The sequence below is a fragment of the Alligator mississippiensis genome, chromosome 11, assembly GCF_030867095.1.
Source record: "Alligator mississippiensis isolate rAllMis1 chromosome 11, rAllMis1, whole genome shotgun sequence".
Classification (NCBI taxonomy): domain Eukaryota; kingdom Metazoa; phylum Chordata; order Crocodylia; family Alligatoridae; genus Alligator; species Alligator mississippiensis.
In genome coordinates, this window is record NC_081834.1 from 39,611,587 (window position 1) to 39,632,618 (window position 21,032).

Consider the following 21,032-nt stretch of genomic DNA (forward strand, 5'->3'; position numbering starts at 1 on the left):
TATTGAAAAAAAGGAACTATGTATCTCACTGGTTTATAGACAGCAACTATACCTCAGCATCCTTAGAAACTCCTCTTTTGAGAGAAACCCATTCCCATCAATGTCATACATTCTGAACATCAGCTTGGACTTCTCTTCTGAGGTGCCTGGGAAGGAAGGAGAGAGATGGAGTAAGAAATATTTTCTCTTGCTAGAGCCTCTTGCTACAGAGCTGGTCAAAGTGTTTTCAAAGACTGTTGTGGAGATTACAGGTCTATAGCATCAGTCACTGTCCTCAATGTGAAAAGGAGTCAAAAAGCATAGGGCTGACAAGAAGTTAAAACCTTTCAGCTATTTTTTTTGGGCTATATTTGCTCCTCTTCTGCTTAATTGCCACAAGGGCTATTTCATGTGAGGTTTACTACCACAAACCCATCTAAAGAGCAAATCTTAAACTTGATGGCAAATTCTGTCTTGCATGTTCAGATATAAGATTCCTAATCCAACATATGTTAATTAGCCATATCATTCCTCATACCAGGAGCAGAAACAGCAGCAAGTGACTTTTGAAATAACCAGCACATCACAAATCTGAATATTTATGACAACCAAGAACAAACCCCCACAACTACTCCCAGATTCACTGTGAGACTTTGGGAGTAATTATGAATAGCAAATAAAACAGAAAAATCACAACCTGGTCACAGACAATTTACAAGCGAAAGAAGAAGCAAGCTTGACCAAATTAATTATTTGCTGTGAACTGTTCATTGAGCTTGTATTTCAGTAATCATCACAGAGCAATGATTTCCTGGAAGTCCTATTTAGATTAATTAAGGTTGTGTGTTCCTCCCCAGCCTGGGGCTATACAGTGGAGCAGAGTCTGATACTACTGATTCTGGTCTCATCTTCCAACACACTTTCCTGGTATTCTCATTCCCATGGAGAGCCAGGGACAACCCAGCTAAATATCATCCAGCTCCGACAAGGAGAAGAGATTGCCTTCTCCACATCCATAGCTGAAGGCATTATGGTTGTTCACGTTATAAATAAATGACTTCAACCACAAGCGTGGGAATGAGTGCTGCCAGAGTGGCGGCAGAGAACATATTGTAAACATAAAGTAAAACTATACGTGCATTGACGTTAGCAGATTCAACAGAAAGTAATTTTAGATTCACATGTGCAGATTCAATATGTGGACATATCGCACAGAAGGCAGTAGCATAACTAAAAGAGGGGGGCGAGGGCATTCACCCTGGGTGCCCATCCTGAGGAAGGAGAGGACACAAAAACAACAGCTGCCACACTGCTGGTCCAGCTACAGCTACTGCCCACTGCTCCCCAGGGTGCAGAACTGCCCAGTTAAGCCGCTTGCTGAAGGCCACTCCAGACAGAAGCAGAAATGCCAAGTAGCCCTTCTTGTTAATTAACAAGCTGATGTCTCTCTCAACCTGCCTGAAACTAGCATAGAGACTTGGACCCTGATTGAGGAAAGTATTTAAGCATATGTTCAAACCCATGCCTACTCAAGATAACACTTCAGCACATGCTTACATTTAAACACTTGCTTACGGGCTGTTCTGAATTGAGGCCTTGGGCTGTCATACTTCATACACATCACTAGCAGAGGGAAACTCAGACTAGGCTTGGATTTAGCTGCACTGGGCTCCCAAGCCTGAAGAAACAGGGTTGAGGCATCAGACTGAACCACCTCGCTTTTGTAAGTCCTAGTGGACTGCAATGGTTACATGCAGGCAAGATCTTCACTTCATGTTTCATTTGAAAAGTGGACCATGCAATGCTTCAGCTCACTTTTGGGGGTGGGAAACCAGTGCATGGATGACAGAGGAACATGTTTACATGGAGCTGTGATTTCAGCAAGATACTCCCTTTCACTATAACAAGTCAGTGACTTCTCCCACAGCCCTCCAGCTACCATGGAGTCTCACCTTTCATGAAGATCACCAAGATGTCCAGGAACTCCTGGAAGGAGATATACCCATTGCCATCTTTGTCAGCAAGGGAGAACATGGACTCCACAAACATGGAGTGGGGCTTGAGTCCCAGGGACTCAGCAAACTCAACACTGCTCAGCTCACACTTCAGAGATTCTTTTGCTTTTTGGGATGTTTCAGAGTTGAGGTCTCCAGCGTCTGCCTTGTCGATGTCCAGCACCTGCCATATGAGCCCCAAATAATGATAATATTTAGCACTTGTGTTCTACCCAGGAAAAAATGGCAGTTTTCCCTCTACCTCCCTGCTAAGACTGAATAGCAGAGGCTGCAGTAAAGTTTCATCTTATTTTAATACAATATTCAGGAACATTTATTGGTATGTTCATGATGTAACATTAAAGAACTGTTCCATCTTGGATATCAAATGACAATATTTCAGCATTGCCATTTCCTTGGTCTCCTGTAAACAAAAAAAATTCCTTCAAATATTATATTCCTTGTGTGTGGTTTACTAATGTTCTCATGCAATCAGGGCAGTAACACTGAATGTTTAAGTCAATATAAGCACCAGCCTTCTATTTATCTTAAAGTTGTCACACTCACCCCTTGGTACTGTACATACCTGAGCAAATAAATGCCTGAAGAAAGTTTCAAGAACCTGCTTTCTTTGTTCTTTGGTAACAGCCCTTCTTAGCAGGTTTTGTTCCTTCATATCAGTTATGTTGAGAGCCAGACCTTTAATTTCCAGGTAGGCCTTCAAATGCCCAGTGAAGTCACTTCGCTCTGCTTCTCCATTGAAAAACAACACCTAGAGAAGTAACCCCACACAATGAGACTGTGAGTAGGACCCATTTTTAGCTAGACTGGGAGAGTGTCATGGTAAGATATCTTCAGCGCACAGAGCACCACACAGTGCTTGGGAGGCTTGTAAGATATGTTTCCCCTTTCCAATGTTGTTTGAACAGACACACACAGGCCCAGCTTTTAGACAAACCAAATGTACCCCTCAGGTGACATTCCTATTTCCACAGGAACAATACCGAGCCACTATTGGAGGGAAGGCTGCAGCTTCTTGTAACAAAAGACCAGCATCTGCGGGGCCCATCTGAAAGGTTCTCTATTGTATCTGCTCCCCTTGAACCAGCAAGTGCTTTCCTATGTATATATGGCTGCTATTTAGTGGGACAAGACTGTCTGTCATTAACACTGTTCATTCTTCACATACCAGAGTGTGGAAATGTAGGACCTAAAATATTATACAACAGAGCAATGTCTACTCTGGAATTGGAACTTTTCACCTGTTCCCTTGACTTAGGGCTAAGCACTCTCCTGATCTTTATTAAAAGCTTATCTAGGGAGTGAAAGCTTTGTGGCTTTGCCCAAAGTCACACTGATTAGAAATGAATATTTGTTACACCTCACAGACCTGGAAGAAGGTCTTTCTCAGAACAAAGTATGGATATTATCACTTACTGGACTTGACACATTATAAAGCATCAGAACTCATGGTTATAAAGCTACATCCCCATAATGGATTGTGGGCTTCCAAGAACATGGCACGTAGGTGTATACAGGGCACGTCTATACAAGACACTTAATATGCTGTAACCTAACACTGTGCCATAGTGTGCCAGGCAAAAATCATGCTAATACACTACTGCACAGTAGTATTAGGCTACTGGGCAGTAAGCATCACAAAACCCCCCCCATGCACTGGTGTTACTATGCAGTAAGTGTAGTTACTGTGCATTTAGTTAGTATTTCATTAAGCAAGCACTAAACTAAATATGCAGTAACTTCTGTACTTTAATGAATGTGTAGATGCACCCACAGTGTGGGGGATACATTTCTTGTGATAGGTATAGTAAAGTGGAGAGCTACAAGCCACATGTCATGGGTCACACTACGTACCAGGTCATACTCTTTGGGAATCTTTAGGAGTAGAGCTTTGTTCCCTTTGTTGTTGGACAGGATCACATCCAGCTGCTGTTGAGCGTGGAGGTTGATGCTTCGAAGCACCGACAACCTGCTGTCCAGAACTTTGATCATCTTGTCCGAATGGAGCTGAATGTAGATGAGGTAGCTGTCTGTCTTGGGCCCTTGCCACTCCAAGGCTGAGGGGAGAGAACAGTCAGTTGAGAACATGATATTTGAATGCCAGCAAACTCCTCTCTTCGCTGGGACAGTGGTCTCTGCACCCAAGGGGTCCATGGGGCTTGTGGGAAGAGGTTGGAAACTTTACTGATCACACAATAAACAGAAGCGACATTGCATTGCTGCAGAAGTAGAGCCTAATTCTGAAGTCACGAGAACTGGTTCTATCCTGATGCATCTCTACTGTCCTCAGTGCAGTTAATCCTGATTTACACCAGTGTAAGAGAGATCAAAATTAAGCTATTGGCTCAATTTTTAAGAGTGTTATAGACCTGTCATCCATACATTACTGAGTAACCCACATCCAGGAACTGTGCTGGGACATAAAATACCCATATTAAGGGAAAAAGCCTCTTCTTCTAGAAACATGACTGTCAGGGCATCTGGGATGAGACCAGTCAAGCAGATCTGAGAAGAATTTTAACCCAAATGAACAATGCAGGATAAAATCTCCAGGATCCTTCCAGCTTCTATAGCAAATGTCTACAGATTGTAGTGGGGCCAACATCTGAGGCTCTTTCCAACTGAAGGAGCCCAGCCTCAGGAGAGGAGTTAGTGCTGTCCCCGCACTGTCCTAGGTTATGAAAGCAGCTGGCTACGGAGCACAAGGCGTTTGACAGGGAACTCTGACTATTGAGGAATCATCCACTGCATGTCACTCCAAGGAGCCTGGGTTTCCTGTCACAGCGCCCTGGGGCCAGTCCAGGATGGCTGCCTTACCAAGTGTTCCCTCACTGAATGCCTCCCTCTTCACGCTGGTGTTCTGCTCTTTCTTCAGCTTCTTGAAATCTCTCTTGCGGAAAGCGGCAACAATCCAGGCAATAAATAAACTTACTGGGGAAGCAAAGGAGCAGGAAAGAGAGAAATGAGATATGAGGCTACAAAGCCACTTATTTTTTGGCCAACAAGCCCTGGTAGCCACCTTGGTGAGTCAAAAATAATCCTTTCTAGGGCTGGTGCTGAGGAAAGAATTTACTACAGCTCCCATCAGCATCAGCCACTGTAGCATGTTCCAGCTACAAATAACTCTATTAGATTCCAATGTCTTTATCGCAATAATATTAGCATCTGCAATCACCCTATTTGATTCCAAGCAGAGCCTCAAGTCCATCACTTTGGGTACCACACCAGAGGCTCCTGCTTCTGCTGGAATATGAGGTATGTTTTATGAGACGTGAGGTCACTTACAACTGGCCATAGTGTCACAGATTAGATGAAAGCACTCTGAGCTGAGTGAAGCAGGAACTATCACTGAGGCAGAGCCTGCGTCTGAAAGCATCACTCCCCCTCTCCCCCACCAAGACTGCCACGGTGCCTGAAGATACTCAGATGCTCTCAGGAGATAATTCCTGCCTGGCAGGATTGGGCTGTTAAAGGAATAGCTGACACCTATAAACAAAAGGCCAGTTCCTGAGGAAGGCTGCTGGTAATTCCCACTGACACTATCCGGAGTTTCAGGTGCTCGGTACCCACGGTGACTTGTCCCCCTATCAGGATATCAACAAAGGAAGCCAAGACTGGAGCAAACCTAGAGGCAAGCAGCAAAGGATGACGATAATAATCCCAAATCCAGCACCGCTGCCTTCGAAGTAGTCCAGCACAACCAGGGGTGTGCAGCTGGTCAGACGTTCTGCTATTAATTGTTCAGTTTGATGACATGGAGCCCCTGGTAGGTGAAGAGAAAAGGACATGAATGCTGTGTTGCTCACCCAGCTTGTGCACTCCTTGTCTCTTTAGGAATATATTCCCTAAGGGTCAATGATAGGGTTTCCTTAATGTTTGGGAGATCTTTGGGCAATTAAGAGAGTCTTGACCGTACATTTAACTCAAAGGTCTCTAGAAGCTGAATCCTTGCTGTCAGTTGTGAGAACTGGAGTCTCTGCTAAAGTCCCTTTCTAATGCAGCACAGAATTGCTTTTTGATACTCAGGATTTCTTGCAAAGAGGTGTTCCACAGCATGATCTGGATAAATAGAGGGTTGACCTAGATGACCTCTGTAGGTCCCTTCCAGCCCTACTTCTCTGTGATTCTATTCTCAGCTCTTCTGAGAAACCACAAAATGCACTGCATGCTTCTTCACCTTATCCTGTGAGTTATGAATACTTTGTGGTGGGTAGGACCCTGGGACAGGTGCTCGGCTGCTTTTCAGCATTAGTTCTGCATATTAAGATGATGAAGGGAGCATGTTGCAATTCTGGAAATCATTTCAGGTTCAGTTATCTATTGCAAGATTTGCATATTTAAAATAGAATCAATAAACCTCCTGAAAAAGGACGGAAGGAATGTAATAAAAATGTTTTCATTGTAAATATATAACTTTATGGGGCAGGGCGTAGCAAAATACACAATCCAAAATACCAGCTGACATTATGGGCCACACACATGAAGAATCTGCCAAACTTCCTGCCAGTTAAGAAGGAGGGACCACAATACCACAGAAAATGAGGAAGAGTCATAGGGCAGGGACCCCTATTGGCTGGGCTCCCATATTTTGCCAATACCCAGAATGTTCTTCTTGCTCATACACTGCTGATAGCTGGGGCACGAGGTCTAGGCCACGTCTATGAGTGAACATTACAAGGGACCTTTCCAGAACCTAGGTAAAAATGATGGAAATTCAGGCCAGCTTGGTAGCTTTCATTCAGCCCTCATCCTCTTGTTGATGAGTGCAAAAGTATACATTAGAGGGTAGCCACAGAGTACATAATCTGGGTTTTATGTTAGCAGAAGGCTCCTTTAGTGAGCTAGTGAGTGTTGTGGGAACTGTGTCAGATTGTGTTGCCCAGTCCCAGGATGTTCTGTCCTATGATCCTATGTTCTGTCACCTAATAATAGAATACACCATAAGACGTCGAGTGGGTAAGGTAACTAGTAGGGTGAAAGTGCTAGACTTTAGGAAAGCTGATTTCAATGAACTCAGGCGATTAGTCAAGGACGCACTGCAGAGTAGGAGATTTGAAGAAATGGAAGCCCAAGAAGGGTGGCTGTGCCTTAAAGAAACGATCCTTTGGGCACAAAGCGAGATGATCCCCGTGTGGGGTAAAAGAGGGAAAGGGGCCAGGAGGCTTCCCTGGCTGACCGCAAAAATCCAGGGCAGCCTAAGGGACAAAAGGGGAGCACATAAAAAGTGGAAACAGGGTGAGATCACTAAAGATGAATATACCTCCTCTGCTCATACTTGCAGGGAGGCAGTTAGACGGGCCAAAGCTACCATGGAGCTGAGGATGGCATCCCAAGTAAAAGACAACAAGAAATTGTTTTTTAGATATATAGGGAGTAAAAGGAAGGCCCAGGGAGGAATAGGACCCCTGCTAAATGGGCAGAAACAATTGGTGACAGACAGGGGGGACAAGGCTGAACTCCTCAACGAGTTCTTTGCCTCAGTGTTCCTAAGTGAGGGACACGACAAGTCTCTCACTGGGGTTGTAGAGAGGCAGCAGCAAGGCGCCAGACTTCCATGCGTAGACCCTGAGATGGTGCAGAGTCACTTGGAAGAACTGGATGCCTTTAAGTCGGCAGGCCCGGATGGGCTCCATCCGAGGGTGCTGAAGGCACTGGCCGACATCATTGCAGAGCCACTGGCGGGAATATTCGAACGCTCGTGGCGCACGGGCCAAGTCCCGGAGGACTGGAAAAGGGCCAACGTGGTCCCCATTTTCAAAAAGGGGAGGAAGGAGGACCCGGGCAACTATAGGCCAGTCAGTCTCACCTCCATCCTTGGTAAAGTCTTTGAAAAAATTATCAAAGCTCACATTTGTGAGAGCCCAGCAGGGCAAATTATGCTGAGGGGAAACCAGCACGGGTTCATGGCAGGCAGATCATGCCTGACCAATCTAGTCTCTTTCTATGACCAGGTTACGAAACGCCTGGACACAGGAGGAGGGGTGGATGTCGTATACTTAGACTTCAGGAAGGCCTTCGATACAGTATCCCACCCCATACTGGTGAACAAGTTAAGAGGCTGTGACATGGATGACTGCACAGTCCGGTGGGTGGTGAACTGGCTAGAGGGCCGCACCCAGAGAGTCGTGGTGGATGGGTCGGTCTCGACCTGGAAGGGTGTGGGCAGTGGGGTCCCGCAGGGTTCGGTCCTTGGACCGATACTCTTTAATGTCTTCATCAGCGACTTGGACGTGGGAGTGAAATGTACTCTGTCCAAGTTTGCGGATGACACAAAGCTATGGGGAGAAGTGGACACGCCGGAACAGCTGCAGGCAGACCTGGATAGGTTGGACAAGTGGGCAGAAAACAACAGGATGCAGTTCAACAAGGAGAAATGCAAAGTGCTGCACCTAGGGAGGAAAAATGTCCAGCACACCTACAGCCTAGGGAATGACCTGCTGGGTGGCACAGAGGTGGAAAGGGATCTTGGAGTCCTAGTGGACTCCAAGATGAACATGAGCCGGCAGTGTGACGAAGCCATCAGAAAAGCCAATGGCACTTTATCGTGCATCAGCAGATGCATGACAAATAGGTCCAGGGAGGTGATACTTCCCCTCTATCGGGCGCTGGTCAGACCGCAGTTGGAGTACTGCGTGCAATTCTGGGCGCCACACTTCAAGAAGGATGCGGATAACCTGGAGAGGGTACAGCAAAGGGCAACTCGTATGGTCAAGGGCCTGCAGACCAAGCCCTACGAGGAGAGACTAGAGAAACTGGACCTTTTCAGCCTCTGCAAGAGAAGGTTGAGAGGCGACCTTGTAGCTGCCTATAAGTTCATCACGGGGGCACAGAAGGGAATTGGTGAGGATTTATTCACCAAGGCGCCCCCGGGGGTTACAAGAAACAATGGCCACAAGCTAGTAGAGAGCAGATTTAGATTGGACATAAGGAAGAACTTCTTCACAGTTCGAGTGGCCAAGGTCTGGAACGGGCTCCCAAGGGAGGTGGTGCTCTCCCCTACCCTGGGGGTCTTCAAGAGGAGGTTAGATGAGCATCTAGCTGGGGTCATCTAGACCCAGCATTCTTTCCTGCTTATGCAGGGGTCGGACTCAATGATCTATTGAGGTCCCTTCCGATCCTAACATCTATGAATCTATGAATCTATGAATGACAAAAGTTCTGAAGGGACCGTGGCTGCCCTGATCCATTAGTCTAGCATTGCAGAAGGAAAGTACTCACCGTTATTCAAGAAAAAGACTCTGTCCTGGATTTGACTAAGATTCACACTGATGACAGAAACAAGGACATCGTAGAATGTGGTGTTTTGGATCTCTGCAATTTCTTCTTCTGTGAATAACCTGAGGAAAGGACCATGGAAACATCAAAGAGGACACAGCCTGCACTCTGCCTCACTTCACCTGGAGAGTCTAAGGACTACATATCATGGACTCTGACTACTAGACCCCTGCTGCACCATGTTAAGAAGTAGCCAAGGGGCCATGGCAGCTTTTTAGGGGATGAATGACAAGCTGCAGGACTGACTCCTGTTTCAGCCACAAATCCCTAGTGGAATCCACTCTCATTGTCCATCTGGCTGCACCATTATTTCCCAGGCCCGTTACTGTGAATGATAGGATTCAAAATGGGAAGGATGCTATCGTGGCTTGCCCCAGAGTGCAGTGTTCCAGAAGAACACCAGGCATTAGTACACATGATCACCATTGAGAGACATTTACCCATTCTTTGTGTTTTCAAACCAAAACCTGTCCCCATTTCGCAAACGCTCAAACTGGTCCTGGATGATGGCTCTGAAGAGGGATCCATTGCTTTCCAGCATGCCTCCAGGGAGGAATTCCAGCTTGGAGGTGTCATTGTTGTACATGGCAGCTACATCTGTTAGGACCTGTAGAACAAACACAAGCATTAGGAAAGTCTGCCAAAACTCACCCCTACACATATGCAGGTCTGTGATTAGAAAAATTTGTGTGTATCAGAAAGCCTTGGAAAACGTCAACAGCCCTTGACACATGTCACTGTGTCTCATGGCAAAGTCAGATGGTAGTGGACACTGTCAAGGGCAGCCACGCATGTTAGTCTGTACGGGTGCCATAGCCTTTCTATGGCCTCCATCTTGCTTCATCCAATGATTTCCAGGAATTGACTGTGTGGAACAACCAAGTGCCTGTTCCCTTGGGTCACTCTCTGCTCCAAGGGGTGGAAAAACCCCAACAAGCTTCCTTCTAGTATGTTTACAGAAAATTTTAGCTGCCCCATGTTCCTCAGGAGAACTCCTGTGCTTTCCTGTTGGGACTTGTTTCAAATAAATTTCAACCTCCCCTGCAATCCCATCCTGGTACTGGAACCACCAGAAGAAGATCACCATAGCCTCCTTTTCTAAAGTTTTAGACTCTTCTGTGTACAACCATGGGTGCAGCTGGATCCTGATGTTTTGGGTTAAAGGATTCCCCAACCAGCATCTCACTATTGGAATAGCAGACAGTGCAGCAGCTGGGTGGGGTGATGGGGCCAGTGATTCCCACTCACCAGTAAGATCCTGGCAAGAAGATTGGAGAGAAGAACAAGGAAAATATATACAGTGTTCTTGACCTTTACTGTTTAACAGACTAAGGTTCTGATCTCATAAGGAATGGGAAGTCTGTGAGGGAGGAGGGTAGGCGGCACCACACACATTGGGGTCCATGGCTTTGTATCAGCCAGTGCCCATCATGGTACCACTCTAGCCCACCATGATACATATGTCACTCCAAGCTGTGGTGCTGGAGCAGCTGCAGTGCACATGAGAAGTGGCGTGCACACAGGGGTGGGCAGCAGTGGCACCGGCTCTGGCTCAGAGCTCAACCCCAGGGCAGGGAAGACGACAATAGGAGTCAAAAACCATGCCCCCAGTACTAGTTTGCAGCTGTGAACCTCCATCCCGCAGGTATCCATGCGCTGATTTCTCTCTGGCCATTTCTAAACCTAGACTGAGGTCTGGCTTACACCCTGGTTTTATCCTGGTTGAACTGTGACATTCTGGGGGGCATGTTTTGTGATCCACATAGTTATTCCACTGCAACTATGCCAGCTATGCAGCTATCCCTGGATACAAAAGCCTCATTCCCCTTCCCTAGAGGAATAAGCTGTCCAGAAGGAGCACTTCTGTGCCCATATGACTGTGTCCACACTGTGGGGGGAGGAGGTGTACCACTTGCCTGCCCAGGGGCAGATAAAGGCAAATAACTTGTGAAGACCAAGGCTCAACAGATGGCAGTAGAAGCTCCCACTGTAGGTTCTTGACAACTCAAGGTTATCTGACCTGTTCATTCACATGGGAGATGAAATCCATCCAGTTCTGGAGAGGGGCTAACCCAAAGAGCTCCCGGGCCTTGTTGTAAGTGGGCAGTCCAAAGTCTCGCCCCCGGTGGGTCCAGCTGGCCACGAAGTCGGTGCGGGAGTACTTTAGTGGCCCATACCAGTAGTCTGTGGAGCCCAAAGAGAGGAGGTAAAATTATGGCAATGTATATGCAACCTCCAGTGATCAGCCTGCCTGTGCCAGACAGCTGGGCCCTGCTACACACTGGCCTCTCCCCTCACCAAACTCCCTCTTCCCTGTGAAGATCATCTCCCAGTATGGCACAGGAAGGCCTTACAGGAAAGGAATTGAGCACAGTGACTTCCATGCTGTTACTTGTTGGGATGGGACTGTCTGTCTGGATGCCATGAGTCCTGAGGACATGTTTACACTGCAACCAGACATGAAGCCACAGCTGCACCAGTTTCAGCACAGCACTGTATGGACCTACTAGTGCCTTGGGGACTTGCTCATGACCCTGTGGCTCCTCTGCAATGGACACCCACCAGAACTGCTGACAAGGATAGATGCTCAGATAAACAGCAGCCATTACAACATACCTTGGAGGTCTTCCACCACAATGTTGTCCTCCCTCTCTGCGATCTGGGAGCTCATTCCCAGCAGCAGGTCATCCACGTCCTTTGATGTCTGGAGATTGGGGTTCTAAACAGGAGTGGGAAAAGTCAAGGATTCATTAGTGTGCAAGGCTAGGCAATGTAGTGACATTAATGTCTGCCTGACCTGGCACCTAAAGAAACAGTGGCTCATGTATTGTGTGATCCTCCAGCCTGACCTCCTGGGTCTCACAGATCAAGATATTTCTTTCAGTCACTGCTGGATTTAGCCCAGTGACCCATGTTTGGCTAAATCTTCTCTTCCAGAGAGACATGCAGTCTAGATCTGAAGACATCAAGAGACAGAGAACCCAACACTCCCTATGACTTATGACTAATAAGTTATGAAGAGAGGCTGAGGGAACTGGACTTATTTAGTCTAGAGAAGTGAAGACTGAGTGGGGATTTAATAGCAGCCTTCGACTACCCAAAGTGGGGTTCCAAAAAGGATGGAGTTGGATTGTTCTCAGTGGTGGCAGATGACAGAACAAGGAGCAATAGGCTCAAGTTGCAGCAAGGGAAGTTTAAGTTAGATATTAGGAAAAGCTTTCTCACTAGAAGGGTGGTAAAACACTGGAACAGGCAACCCAGAATGGTAGTGGACTCTCCCTCCTTGGTGGTTTTTAAGACCCAGCTAGACAAAGCCTTGCCTGGGATGACCTAGTTGGGGATGGTCCTGCTTTGAGCAGGGGTTTGGACTTGATGACCTCCTGAGGTCCCTTTCAACCCACATTTTCTATCATTCTATTTAAAAAATAGTCAAAATAGTAAAAAATATTATATCATTAGTTGTGTAGTCATCATAATTAAATGTATGTCTCCTATTCAGATTCATGAAACAAAAATCTAGCCTAGTGAAGCATGCCTCCAGTGCACCCAATGCTTCGCTGTCAGTCACTTTTACATCTGAGTTAATATGGCCACACCTGAGCTAAGGTTTTTAACTAGAGCTAAAAACAGTCTGAAGGTTTGTAAAATGGGAGAAATATGGCCAGGAATGGCTAAGAGACAGCAACATTGCAGAAGAAAGAATAGTTTGAATAGTGAAACATCAAGGCCCTTGCAAAGGACAGAGAGTTATTAACACCTGTGGAGTGGAGAGAGATTAGCAAGGATCAGGGTGATGATAGTTGTTGATTCAAAAGTTTGGGTGGAGCAGGAATCAAGGGGTGGAGGGTGCACCTGCACCAATGCACCCTCCCTGGATCCACCCCCATTCAGAAAGCAAGGGTATACTAGAATGTTAAGCACCTGCAGTGCAGTAACATGGGGCAACTACCTAAATCCTTTTCTCATTCCTACCCAGCCTGTCCCTGGGACCTTTCTGGCTGCAGCAGTAAGGACAGGACTTGACCCTCCATTTATGTATCCCAACTTTGCCCAAGGCATCCCCAGAAACCCTGTCCATCCCAGCACCTCTTTACCTCTCTCCTCCAGTAGTTGTTGCAGAGCCGCAAAGCTGATGACTGATTTTTGTCTTGGTCGATCACTCTCCGAAAATTGCACTGTTTGTCTCTGAAACAGAAAAGAAGGAGTGAGGCCACACAGCCCTTTCTGTGCCAGGCAGCACTGTGTGGTTGGGAGGGGGTTCTGCTGGCACTTCTGTGTTCTGCAGAGCTTATCTGTTGGTTGCTAGTGTCCAAGCCTGCAGGAGATGGTCCTGGGTGCAGAGAGCATCTCTACTGTTGGGGTCTAGGCCTGCTATTTTCTCTACAGACAGATGGGCAGGGGAAGAGCCTTGGAGGAGATGAGTGGGAGCTGCTGCATGTCCATGGGTTTGTGTGGCATGAACTGCATGGTACACATCTGCTTGGGACAAGCAACATCACAGACCTGTTGGTGCCCAGTCTCTGTACAGTGTGCTTTTTAGGGCTGTGGTCACAGCCCTGCTTCCAGGAGCTGGTAAGCAAGCTCTGGAATGAAGCATGGGAGGGTGGGGTCTGAAGGTGTCAGGGTGAATCTGCAGGCTGAAGAACAAGGAGAGAGGGTGGATGCTGCAGTCTGACTTGGGCAGGACTTCAGGGCTGGTACCGTACAAGCATTGACGGGGCCCACCTAATTCTGTGGCCTTAGGTGACCAGCACCATGACTCAGCATGCAGAATGCTCAGGCTTCCCATATCTACCTCATGTAGATGCCAGGGGGCACCATGGTGGCCAAGACATGCTCTGCAGCTGCCAGGAATTCAGGCGACAGGCTGGGATCCACGTGCTGGCTGTAACCTGAAGCATGAAATGCAGTTGTTGGGCTTCAGCACCTGAAGGGGTGAATGGAGAAGAGCCCAGTGCCCCTCCCTCTGTTCTCCTTGCTCACTGCACGCTCTGACTCCTCAGACTTTGTTGTGCTCCTGCTGGCTCCCTGCCCTTCTTTGCTTCCCCCATGCTCTGCAGGATCTCTGCACTCCCCCTTGCATCTCCTGCTCACTATCTGCTGGCTCCATCCTCCATGCAATGCCCCACTTCCCCTCAGGGCCTCTCTGCCCCAGATCTAGCCCCCGCACCTCACCTTTATATGATGAGATGCTTTCCCCCAGCCATGCTGGCAGCCACTCATACAGCACAATGTTCTATGGAGGAGAGGAGGAAACTGAATCAGTGTGAGACCCAATGGGGCCCAGGGTGGGAGCCCAGGAAGGATGACTATTGCTGGGGCTCCCCCATGAGCTGGCCCCTCCGCACAGACCTTACTCGCCCCTTCCCCCCCAAGCTGCCTCACCTGGTAGGTGGCAATGACCCACTTGCGTGCGTGCTGGAACAGATCCTCATCTGACCAGTTGGGGTTCTTCTGGCCCAGTTTCAATGCCTGGTAGTTGTGGTAGCGGAACCACATGATGCTCTGGGCCTGTAGCAAAGGGCTCTCATTCCCTTTGGCATTGCCAAAGTCTGCAACAATCACAGAGCCTGTCAGGAGCCAATCTCAGTGCGCAAGGGCACAGACAGGTTGGCCCATGTAAGATTTCCCTTGGGCAGTGGGGAGGGAAGTCATCGAAGAAGTGAGGTGCTTGGGGCTGTGCGCTGGTGCTGGGTACAGGGCCCAGTAGTACCCAAAGGCTGCCAACCCATCTCTATGCCAAGCGAGCAAAATGTATATAGTCTTCATTGCAACCCTCCCACTGATGTGCCCTTTCTGCAGCCCTGCCACTGCTCCCAGACAAGGGACCCCTCTGGGGACAGGGGCAGGGAGGTATCCCAGTCTCTGTGCTTTCTTGGCTGCCAGAGAAGGTGGCTGGGTGAAGGGGCAGAGAACAGACCAGCAGGCAAGTCTAGAAATCAGAACAAGAAAAGCATGTTTGTTAGCAGAGCATACTTCTACATGTCAGAACCTTATTTCAGATTAGAGGAAAGGCAGTCTACTTGCGTGTGTTTGTGGAGGTGTAGGTGCGTGTTATGTTTGGGTTTCAATGCCGTATGCCCATGATACTCATCACAAAGATATGACAAAAGATACCAGAACTGAACCTTCCTCCCTGAGCTGAGGTGCCCAGCCATTCCCCAGTCAGAACCCCCTGGCCTTCACAGTCTCTCTCTAGACCACCTTTCCTGCCTCATCTGGATGAGCAGAGCTGTACCTGTTATAGATGGGTGGCTCTTGAGCACCTTTCAGCAGGATCCAGATGCAGAGTGGTCTTCTGCCTCCCTCCCAAGCTGCCGGGGCGGGGGACTACTGAGGAATGAACACCACCCCACTGACCTGACAGCACCTTTCTCCCTTTGACAAGGTTCATGGAGTCAAGAGTCCTGTGTTCTTGCAGCCTGGAAGTTGCTGAGAGATGCTTCTGTTTGCAGTGAACACACCTCAGTCCCAGACCAAAGACCACATGCCACACCCAAGAACAAAGAGTATTACACCTGGGGATTTCTACCTGTCTGTCTTTCCTCTCCAGGTTGAGTACTACATATCATGCTCCCACAGGGTGAGCAGCACCCTTACAGGCACAAGGGAAATCTATACTACACTCTGAGTCTCTCTCTCTCACCACAGAGGATGATGTGCTCATACACAAATGCTCTCTTCTGCTAATGAGTGCTCACATTGAGCATGAGACTGATGAAAGAGCCCGAGTGCTAGAAAGAAGTAAAGCCAGGCCAACCACACTTCCCTGTTAATCTGTGATATCTGTTGCACTGCTTGTCTCTGGGCTTAATTTGACACAGAGATGGTTGGGGAATTCAATCCAAATCGGGCATGAAATGACCTAGGCCATGCACCATGTGAAGCTGAGTGGTGAATTCATTTCAGTGGTCCAGCAGGGAAACTGAACCATGAAGTTTCCTTACCGTATATCCCCTGGGAACCGCCCTGCTGTGTAGTTGGATCCAGGGCCTTCCACATGGGGAGCCTTCCATCTGTCTGCTTTGGGAAATCCTGGTCATGCCCAGAAGCCAACTTCCCACCAGAGAAACTTCTCAAGGCATCGCTCCAGGAATGGGAGGGGCCATAAATGGCACTACCGTCAAGCCAGCCCGTCACAGCATTGACCTGAGGAGAAAAGGAGAACAGCAACCATCAAAGAAGAAAGTCAGCTGCCCCCTGGTCCCCAAATGGAAACCGAGCAACATCAGAGCTTAGCCAAAGTGTAGGTCTTCTGCGGTCTTTTCTCTTTTGAGGAATGACATGGTGTGGTAAGAATAAATCATGCCACCTGTTTCCATAACCTAACTCCCAGTAATAGTGTATATACTCATATACCACACACACCTTATTCCCCCAAATCAGCCCTCCAAAATTGGGGTGGGTGCCTTAAACAAGGAAGCTATTTTCTGGAATAGAATAGAAGCAAAGGGAAAGTATTATCAGGGCCTCTGGTCAGTCAGGCACAACCAAGGTCAGTTGTTGAGCTTCTACCCTGACCTTGATCCTGGGCAAATGCAACTATTCTGAAAATGGACTGGCTGCAGGGAGCACCACTCAGTCCTTTTACATATACCTGCAGCCTCAGACTGCAGGCATGCCTTGACAACAACCTCAATCTGCGCTGGCAAGCCCTGCTTTCACTGCTATCTGATTCTCCCAGCTCCTGACTCAGCTTCGGCTTTCCCTGACCCAGTTTTTGGATCTTCCCTAGAACTTAACACTCAGCTCTCTGACTCTCCTGGCTTCTGATATTCGCTTGTCCCCTGGACTACACTCTTAGATCTCCCTCTTGGCTCTCCTGGGACCTGGTCCTGCATCCTCTGCTCTACTGATCCAGACCCCAACCTGGTAACCTGCCTTGGTATGGTACAGTAACCTGCCCTGGTAACCTGATAACCTGGTAACCTACACCCCCACTTAGCTGACCTTCTAGTTGCCCTTCAGGGCCTACATGCAGGCCTGGCCACCTGTGTTCCAGCCAAACCCTCACAAGTATAATGACTGTTGGGGCCTTGCTTCTCTCTGTGGCCACAGAGAGAGAGGAGTGGCATGCATGCTGCAGATCATAGTTAGTCTTCACCCTTTCAAAACCACTGTTAAATTGGTTTTAGGTTTTGGCTGAGCAGCCAAAAGCTGCTGCCAATTTGGCAGAGATTGTGAGAGGGTTAAAACTGTAGCTTTTGCCTGAACAGCAGTGATTGGGATTCAGCCACGTGATCAGGATTCAGCCATGACTGAAAATGTCTTTTTGTTCATTCCATGATGAGCTTCTATATGGACATGGCTTTTTTGAAGGGAAGGAATGAGGGGAGAAAGGATAGGTAATTCCATTGCTCTGTTATTTCCCATGAGATGGGGAACAATGTGTGCAATTCTGAGAACACAAATGAAATGCTGTCATTGTCTATAAGGGGGTTGGGGTGATGTAGCTACAACATATTTAGTAGATAACAAGGTCTTGCAGGAATGAAAGGCTGATACGGTGTTATTCAAATCCCAAAAAGGATGAAAAACCCTGGTAAGTTGTCCTGGGCTCTACACCCATGGCACAGAGGGGTAAACTTGAAGACATAAATCAATTAGAAGAGCCTGGTGCAGTCATCTGGCATATATGAAGCTTTGTGTCGAAAGAAATGAAGATGTCAGTTAACCAGATGATTCAAAAGAGCCTCCCTGAGTCCCTACCCTCACCTGGGCTAGGTGCCCTGACTGGGGAAATAGAAGGTTTTAGCTGAGATCTAAAAGTAACTGACATTAAATCAGGAAGGATTAGCCACAGGACATGGAGATGCAAGAGCCGGACTCCGTCCCCAGCTTTTCCAGTGGCTTCTATGTGACTCGGGTAGATAATTTTGTCTATGTCTGAGTTTCCTATCTGTAACATGGGCACAGTCACAGTTGTATGCCTTGTGTGAGTTGTTAGGACTGAATCACCTGGGCTAATAATGGACTTTAGGTAGGTGTGATACGCAAGGGCAACATGTTATGATGACAATCTGGTGTCTTGGCCTGGTGACCAGGGCACTCATGTTTTGGGTACTAATATCATTAATAGGGGGGAAGGGTGACTCTGCCTTTGCACTCCATTATTGTTTTGTTGTGCTGCTTGTTTGGTAAGGCCCCTGTACGTTCTTGTGTCACAGACCCATTGAAATACACACTGTCTGGGTCCATCCACCAATGAAATAGTTAACAAGTGACTGAGAATCATAGAATCATAGAAATTGAAGGTTAGAAAGGACCTCAGGAGGTCACATCTAGTCCAACCCCCTGCTCAAAGCAGGACGATCCCAAACTAGATCATCCCAGCCAAGGTTTTGTCTAGCCAGGTCTTAAAACCTCCAAGGATAGAGAGTCCACAACCTCTCTGGGTAACCTGTTCCAGTGCTTTGCTATACTCCTAGTGATAAAGTTCTTCCTAATATCTAACCTAAACTTCCCTTGCTGCAACTTGAGCCCATTGCTCCTTGTTCTATCATCTGCCACCACTGGGAACAGTTTAGCTCTACTTCCTTCAGACTGAAGTAAATTAAATGAAAGAGGGAAGAGCAAAGCAAAAACTGCCCCTTTACCGGTTCTCGTGGGTTGTTGGGGCTTTGTCCCGTCTCCACAGACCACTGGCAGCGCTGGAAGGGCAGGACGACATCCCCAGCACTCTGAGGGTCAAACACAGGGTCTCCTCGTGGAATGGGCATGTTCAAGAACTCAGCAGGGCAGCCCGGTCTCTCCACTGCCCGGACTTCAGAGAGCACATGGAAGCCTGTGAGATACCCAAGCAGAGACATGGATTGAGGCAGCCAGGTGGGAATAGATTGTAAGTGGATTCCAGCATCCATGAGACCCAAGCACATTATCTAGCCCAGTGCTAACATACCAGTAGCTACTTTGCTTTCAGCCCTGTGGAGTGAGCAGTGGAACCAGGCAGGGCTGCTGAGTGGAAGACCCTGCTGTACAGTGATCAGAAGTCTCTGCCTCTGATCTACTGTGGGCAAGTCACTTGACCTCTCTCTGCCTCACTTCTCTTTCTGCAAAACAGGGCTTGTTACTCCTCTGTCTATGGAGCTTAACTTGAGATCTCCAAATGAAAAATGAATGCTACAGAAGAACAAAGCTGATAACAAGGGCAGAGTCATTTAGTCCCCAGGAAATAAATCAGGCTGAGAGTCTCAGCCAGTGGCTATTCAGAGGATACCAACTTGTTCCACCTTTCATCTGCAGTATGGCTCCTGGCTTACTGTTGTTCCTCTCTTCCCCCTGAGCTTCCCCTATTATGACTGCCACAAGGCAGCAATTGGCCGGGGGGGGACATGGGAAGGGGTGGAGAACCCAACCTTTTTTGCAGGAATTCCACAAATTAGCCCTACACACTCCCTGAGCGTGCCTCCAGTCCCCTTCCCCTGCCCAATCTGCTGCCTGTCCCCTCCCCAATCCAATCCACCATGTACCACACTCAGAGGCTGCCCATGCCACTTGTGACACATGTGCCAGAGCTTGGCCACCCCTGTCATACAGGATTGCCTTTCACTGGGAGCAGAGCTTGTCTTCCTGCTTTGGAAGCACTCTAGCTCAAATGCAAGCTGTGAGCTCAGTGCAGGGGATGGCTGGATGAAGCCTCCTGACCTGTGCCCCACAGGAGAGCAGACCAGAGGTGACTAAAGGTGTCTTCTGGCCTTGAAATGGGAGAGTCTATGAGACGAGAGGACAGAACGCAGGCCAAGGCTTGCACTGCCAGCCAGCCCTGATCCCTGCCATTCCCAGCTCTGGCTATGAGCTTTTTCTCAGCCACCGGCACCAATAGGCAAAAAAATAAAGCCCAATACAGCTGTCTGAGAAATGTAACAGGGAAGTTGAGTGATTGCCCCATGACTGTGCCTCCCAAGTGCAGCGGGGATGCTGCTGACTGGCTTAGCCAAGGACAGCCCCAAGACTGCCCCAGGTGAACCATTGTTTTGTCTCTCACCTCAGGGAGATTAAAGGAAATAATAACCTATGCCCATTTTCTCTTCCTCCTTCCCTTTTCAGCTAACAGTGAATCTCCACCCTGTTTGTGTTGCCTGTTGGGGCATGATCTTGGGGATGACATTCTTCCAGCCTGACTCAAAGGCAAACATCTAGTTTCCAATACAAGACTCACAGGCCTCTGTGAGAGGTCTCTCACACCAGTGTTGAAGAAGAGCTTTCCTGCAGGGCGCTGTGGGACTCAGGGGGCACATGCCCATGGAGAAAGCTCTGTATGAACAAATCTCATTTGGAGAGGACCCAGCAGGCCTGACTGATTCCAGGCACCCAGGACTATAGGAAAGGAAATAGTGGCAGCACATGACAGTTGGATGTTTAGCAGCTATCCTGAGATAGGTAGGATGATAGGTGGTTATTACTGGGCATATCTACATGAGATGCTATGGCGCTGCAGCAATGAGCTAAGCAACGTAGCTTGTCTCTACAGTGACTTAGCATCAGCAGGCACGAACTGTGATGCGAAAGCTACTGCACAGTAGCTTGTTGTTACTGTGCAGTAGGGTCAGAAATGACCCATGCACTGGCAGGACTACACAGTAACACCTGTGCAGTCAGGGGCAAGTGTAGATGCACCCACTGAGATTTGCCACTTGGTGGGGAAGCAGGCAATAGCTTGTTTGCACTGAGGAAACAAGGTACTCTTATTTGCCACAGAGAGATGGCAAATCTCCACCAGTGAAAATTACACCATGGTAGTTTTACCCTAGTACTTTCAGGCAT

The 21,032-nt window shown here is 48.0% G+C and overlaps 1 protein-coding gene across 1 annotated transcript in view; it reads right to left on the minus strand.

Moving 5' to 3' along the window:
• Positions 1 to 21,032, minus strand: part of DUOX2 (dual oxidase 2) — a 47,548-nt gene that overhangs the window by 13,128 nt on the left and 13,388 nt on the right. The window contains exons 5-20 of the mRNA XM_059714849.1: positions 18,866 to 19,053; positions 16,217 to 16,418; positions 14,655 to 14,821; positions 14,445 to 14,505; positions 14,065 to 14,161; positions 13,364 to 13,454; positions 11,886 to 11,988; positions 11,290 to 11,453; positions 9,710 to 9,876; positions 9,213 to 9,331; positions 5,620 to 5,757; positions 4,812 to 4,925; positions 3,849 to 4,051; positions 2,560 to 2,745; positions 1,932 to 2,157; positions 53 to 146 (exon numbers count right to left, since the gene is read on the minus strand). Of these exons, the coding sequence (XP_059570832.1) occupies positions 53 to 146; positions 1,932 to 2,157; positions 2,560 to 2,745; positions 3,849 to 4,051; positions 4,812 to 4,925; positions 5,620 to 5,757; positions 9,213 to 9,331; positions 9,710 to 9,876; positions 11,290 to 11,453; positions 11,886 to 11,988; positions 13,364 to 13,454; positions 14,065 to 14,161; positions 14,445 to 14,505; positions 14,655 to 14,821; positions 16,217 to 16,418; positions 18,866 to 19,053 (2,320 nt within the window). The remainder of the gene's footprint in view (positions 1 to 52; positions 147 to 1,931; positions 2,158 to 2,559; positions 2,746 to 3,848; positions 4,052 to 4,811; positions 4,926 to 5,619; positions 5,758 to 9,212; positions 9,332 to 9,709; positions 9,877 to 11,289; positions 11,454 to 11,885; positions 11,989 to 13,363; positions 13,455 to 14,064; positions 14,162 to 14,444; positions 14,506 to 14,654; positions 14,822 to 16,216; positions 16,419 to 18,865; positions 19,054 to 21,032) is intronic.